Here is a 6,000-nt window from a genome sequence, read left to right on the forward strand (position 1 = left end):
GAGATGTCCATGTGTATCTGGCGTGGCGCATGCGCAATTCTGTAGAACAAGGCTCGCTATAAGCGCAGCTGCATTTTAGGCGGAGCGACTATGCACCTAGCACTTCGACGGTACCTTTGCAGTAATGTAACATCATGATAGACTTAGTGAATGCTGTTGCACTTTTATTTTACATTTACCTTTTAAAGTGCCATTGCTGAAAACAGGACCCAGAGTGACTTGCACAAGGCACTGAATTTCTGAACACAAATCTTTCTAGGCACACGAGGCAGTAAAAAACGGGTACAGGACTCACCCAAGGAGGAGAGTGAACAGTATAAAGCCAACCTGCCCCGCTAAATAGCACCGCCGTGGGGATCCGATCACCATCTTTAAAGAAGGGCGGGATAAAAATGTAAATTATGACGATGCAGCCACATTTACATTTCCCACATAGTTACAAAAAACAGGTCGTTTGAAATGAGTTTGTCTGTATTTACAAGCAGCGTACTTACGAATCGTTCGGTCAGCACGGATCCCACCAACATTGCAATCTTTGTGGCGGAGAAGAAGAAACCGTACTTCCATGCTTCGAGACCAGCGGAAGCAGCCTTTTGAGAGGACGAAGAGGAAATGCAACACAGGAAAACATGTAATTTTTATCTAACCAAGGAAGGCGGCGTTCTGTACCATTGCCAATATACATGCGACCTCAAATATCGTTATCCCCCCTCCCTTTCTTTTTTGGCTCAAACCAGGGATGGTATTACGAGTTGTGTACATTTCATGTCCGTTTCAAAGTGTTCACGTTGAGCTAGCTCTGATTGGCTGAGAGCAGAAATATCGCAGAGGACACGCGTGATTCGCAAGACGAGCAAAACGGGGAAGTAAGTTGCTGTGCATTGGTACAAGTTTAAGGTCTCTCAAACGTAACTACGTCATGTCTCGATACGGGCGCAAAATTGACTGACGTAACTCCGAATTCGGCCATTGATAACACCTTGCATCAAAGTTTACATGGTGTTCGGTCAGCCTGGATTTATCGCTCACGTGCGTATGCTAAAATAGACTTGTGTCAAAGCTGATAGGGGCTGTTGGTTTCTGGGCGCTCGTAAAATTTCGAAGTGAACAAATGGTGCAAAGGGGTCATATTTACTTTATCGTATCAGGATCAGAGATAAAGCAGCTAGCTTTATTTGGTTTTGAAGGCGGGTGATAAATGCAGCAGCACTTAATTTTATTGTTGTTAGAAGAAGACCTTATGAAACATTAGCACACAATTATTCGCTCGCACCTTCGTAAAAATCTTACCTGGACGCCTATGGTGCCTAAAAAAAGCAGTGACAGCAGCAAATTAAATAGTTTTTATACTGAAAATTCTCGAAACAGTTTTTTATGCCTCAGGTTTCGTGTATTTTTGCAGGTCAAGATAATAATGTTTTGTTCTGACCGCATGTTTCAGAGGGCATAAACCATACGCATAACGCCAGATCGCCTTTTTTATATAAGCTACTCGTCATGAGGGGATTTTCGCACATTTCTTCACATATAAGAACGCGCGGAATTTGCAGCCACGGGCGCGCGTTCATACGTTATTTATTATTCCAGGTCAACACCCTCCTGCTCGTGTTATTGTTTCTGTGCTCCAGCACCGGATGCATGACAGGCACGCTTGTGCGAGTGACCGTAAATAAACTAACAGCGGGATGGGAACAATTTCGTGTACTGAGGCAAGTTCTCAGTATCCGCGTATGGAACACATGCATGGAACCGGGTAACATAAGTTGAAAGTAGAGGCAACTATCGACAGATATGCTCGAGCTTTACTGAGTGGAGTTTTCTCAAGACTGAAGTATTGAGCAGTGCCAACACTGGTAAAAACAGCGTAGAAAAACGTTTTTGCGGTGTCATACAATTTTGGCAATACAATAAAAGTGCCAAGCTTCTCATGAAGTGCAATTTTATATAGACATGAATCGCTTCCTGCCTTATTGATTACGTACTTGTTTGATGTTCCCAGCCCGATCGAATTCATCAAGATCTCGAAGCCTGCTCGCCGATTTTAACTAAAGAGCAGTTCTTTTTTTGTATGAACTGGTAGTACGGGTTTGTTGGATAAGCCGCTGTAGATTACGTTGCGTTTCCGCTAAGTGTGCATAACCTACCAGCTGTGGGAAAAAGGGTTGCATGAGCGAAAACGCTGCCGACAACCAGATGTGCGTGTAGACCAGCGGAATCATCCACCTGCTGCGGCGTACCACCGCCAGTACGCCATTCTTGCTTGCAACGGGGGTAGGCTGCTTGGGCTGCCAACTTTCGGGTTTAACTTTCTCACTGTCCTTACTAACGGGTTTGTTGTCGGGGATAAACGCCACATTTATGTAGTATTTGGATCCATGGGTGGAATTTGACGTGTCCGTGAAGGCTTCCATGCTTGGGCACCAGGATTCTGCGACAAAGGCAAACACGCCAGACCACATCAGCTCCAGAAACATGAAGCGCGGTTAACGAGATAGAAAAATCACATACGAAAATCAGCGGTTCCTGAAGTTTTAAGAGATGTTTTTTTTTCTTTGTTCTTCAGAGGCAAACTAAAAACTCCAGAAGCCAACAAACCTGAAGTTGCACTTCGCCGTGCGTACTTCGCTATGGGAGGGAAGAAACTTTTTAAACGGTATGCTGGCTGAAACTCGGAGCGTGGAGTAGCGTCGAGGAAGTAACTCACCGAAAGGGTGACATTTCCTGTAAAGAAGTTTGTTTTATAATGCAGTGGCAACTAAACCTTCTAATTTGCGGCACTTGCCACGTGTGGGTCCTTGTAACCAAACGAAAACGCTTCCGTAAGGCCTGGTAACATTGATCATGACGTTTTACAGCGGTTGTGCTGACGTCGGTAGTGTCACCTGGACTTCACATTTTTAGCGAACCTTTCCTTTTTTGAATAATACATGCAGCTGGCCATGAAGCCCCCACATTCGACGCATATGCTTCAGCATTTACGTTTTCAGAATTTACAACACAATACAAAAAAGTAAATTGAAGCTTTGTTTATAGGAACTGCTGCTACAGTTTACAGGGCCATATGTTTTAGGTTGCTGCAGCACGTGGGAGTGGCAACTCATAGCAGGGACCTCGGACCTAGGTTATTTCAAGCGCGTGACCCGAGCTTAGTGACGTGATCTCTGCCCTTGAAGTAGGCGCAACGTAACACGACTTTCAGACCTTGATTTTATCACTACATGGTATAGAAATGCTGGTTTGGGGAGGAGCTTTTTGTCTACTCCGACAAAGGCCTATATTCCCGGTCCACGAGCAGTGATAAGAATGGGGATGGGTAGGGGGGGGGGGGGAGGTTAGAAACGAAAACAAGATCGTTTAATACTTTTAGGGCTAAAGAACTCTCCTAAAATTAGACTCTCTCCTAAGAGAGAGTCTAATTTAGGCAACCGCAAAAAGCACTAAAATATTCGACGTAAAACGCTGTGACACAGCTAGTAAGCAACCCTTGCGTTGTATTTACTGGTTTTAGGAATATTTAAGGTTCATCATTAGGCCCACACAAACGTTTTCCGCCACAGATGTCCACACGGTAACGTATAGCGGGTCCTCACAAAGTGTCCAGACGTTTTGGGTAGCTTCACGGTGCCTTTTGTACTGCTGTCGCTGCCGTTGTGTTATTGAGGCATCCACCGCGGTTGCTCATTGGCTAAAGCGTTGTGCTGTTGATCCCAAGGACGGGGGCTTGATCTGGGCCAAAATGTAGAACCATGTATGCATTAATACAGCGATATTTAGGCCAGAGTAAATAAAAAATTTTCCACGAAATCCAGACAAATGTTGAAGTACCGAAATACGTCCACTACCATCGCATATGCGAAATTTCATTCATCTGCATTGAGCTTTGTACATGGTGTATTTGTGAATTCTCCTCATTTTCAGCGTTTTTAGCCTTTCTTTACACGTCATGTGAAGATATCTCTTTGATGAAACCAATTCCGTTCCGTAAACCAGGCGACTGGAATGTCGTCAAAGCACGCAGCAAATTTAATCTATTTGGCCGAATAGTTTTCTATCTTCAAAAAGGCAAAGGCAAGTAACCCTAAACCATTTTTGTGTTCGAACTGTCGATTTATTTCTATGTATTCGGCGATAAAAAATGCTCTTCAAAGTTATACATTGGCTTTTGCGGTCATACACTAGCCTTTTCTGTGGGGCAAGCTGCCGGGCAACAGCGGCAACGCAAACACCGTTCAAAACTGGCGGGTCACACCAAAGGAGCGAGACCGCCACCTTAAGTTGTCTTGAAGAACGCCTTGACAGTTTCTGCACTTGCGACTGTGAACAAAGCATGTCCCTTCACGAAAATTCTAATTTGTTTATTTCTATTTCCCTATTGGAGAGAGAGAGAGAGAGAGAGAGAGAGAGAGAGAGAGAGAGAGAGAGAGAGAGAGAGAGAGAGAGAGAGAGAGAGAGAGTAAACATATTTATTGTTTTCCAGAAGAGCTGAAAGCGTGGAATATTTGTGGGGAGGGGCATGAAATATTCGGAGGTTCGTGAGCATTGTACTTCGCTTGGAAACTAAAACTGCGAATTTTTGTAATTGCGCAAAAATAACGATAAGAGTAACAAATTTCTCGCATTTTTGTTAGGCCGCATATTCTAAGAAGAAGGAAGCACCAAATGTTATGCAATTGATGCTTTGTTATGCATGACTTAGTGGACATTGATGCATGGGACGGACGCATAAACGGGTTCTTCCTTCTTTCCTTTCGACGCATTTGCAAAGAAGGCACGCAGTGAGGAATAACTGAAGGGTGGCGACCTTGAGCATGACTCTGGCGTCACCAAGACGATTTGCGGGGTCTTCGTTGCCTGAGATGCGCCATTTCCGTGACATCATCGATTTAGCCCCTTCGAATCTCAGGCCAAGCAATGTAAACGGCATTAGCTTAGCGAAAGCGTATAGCAGCAGTAATAAAAAAAAAACTTTTCTGTCGCTTAAGATTTTCATGCAAAAAAAAAACGAAAAGAAACAACAAGCTCTCCCTGGATCTTCCTCTTGTGGCAGCGGAGCGGTAAATTATCCGCCAAAATACGCGGAATATGACATTCAGAAAAACAGAGAGATTGCTTGTGTGTATTTGTCCTTTAAAAAAAGAAGAGAGATGATTCAACTCAAGATATTGGGACTAGTGAGATCAAAAAGGTAAAGGCTGAAACGAGACGAAAGCACTCCCAACAGGCGAATAGCAAAATAAGAGACTCCATAGAAATAAATCATAGGCATGACAACAGTATAAATACGTAAATTACGTTGCAACTAAGAGTGCTCGGGTTCAGAGATATAATTAGTAATGTTGAAGTATGACGATTTGTTTAACATGACTCAGACTACAGCACATAAAAAACAAGGACAAGATAGGAACATACGCAGTGTTGTCCCATTCTTGTCCTTGTGTGCGTTTTTTCAGCCCTGTAGTGTGACTGTTTAGAGAGTCAAGCCAATCTCAGAAATCTCTTTTTCAAGTCCAGAGTCTTGCAAAAAAAGTCCACAAATCTTGTTTTCCCAGTATTTCTTCACGACTGTTAGGCGTGCTTCTGGGAAATGTTTAAGTTCAAGTCTGTTTCCACGTTACACACGCACCGGTGAGCTTGATGCTGTAGTTCGCATAGCGTTTAACAGAGAGCAAAGGAACAATGAATGTTGGACGTTTTCCTGCAGTTTTTAAGGTTCTTGAACTGGAAACGGCTAGTGGATGCCACGCAGGCAATGCAGCCTCCTCCGATCAGCCCGTTTGCTCACCCTGGCTGCAAGTATAGATGTGCAATGCGGCCCAGTCGCGCGAAAGTGTGCCCGTTAGCGGCGAGTGTTCAGCCGCCACGACATTTGCACCACCGCCCTCCCAAATACATAGTAAAGAACACTCCCGTCTTCTCGAGAGAATGAAATTGATGTCGCAGGTCACAAGGAGCGCAGCTACTTGTATACTTGTACACTTACGTTCGTGGCTACGGCGGATA

The 6,000-nt window shown here is 44.2% G+C and overlaps 1 protein-coding gene across 1 annotated transcript in view; it reads right to left on the reverse strand.

Moving 5' to 3' along the window:
- The window catches only part of LOC144151979 (MFS-type transporter SLC18B1-like), a 33,779-nt gene that overhangs the window by 17,335 nt on the left and 10,444 nt on the right, over positions 1 to 6,000 (reverse strand). The window contains exons 3-6 of the mRNA XM_077683166.1: positions 3,591 to 3,726; positions 2,145 to 2,428; positions 495 to 590; positions 296 to 369 (exon numbers count right to left, since the gene is read on the reverse strand). Of these exons, the coding sequence (XP_077539292.1) occupies positions 296 to 369; positions 495 to 590; positions 2,145 to 2,411 (437 nt within the window). The 5' untranslated portion in view covers positions 2,412 to 2,428; positions 3,591 to 3,726. The remainder of the gene's footprint in view (positions 1 to 295; positions 370 to 494; positions 591 to 2,144; positions 2,429 to 3,590; positions 3,727 to 6,000) is intronic.

This window comes from Haemaphysalis longicornis, unplaced genomic scaffold (assembly GCF_048455015.1).
Source record: "Haemaphysalis longicornis isolate Haplotype H1 unplaced genomic scaffold, Haemaphysalis longicornis Haplotype H1 scaffold_9, whole genome shotgun sequence".
In the NCBI taxonomy this organism is placed as follows: domain Eukaryota; kingdom Metazoa; phylum Arthropoda; class Arachnida; order Ixodida; family Ixodidae; genus Haemaphysalis; species Haemaphysalis longicornis.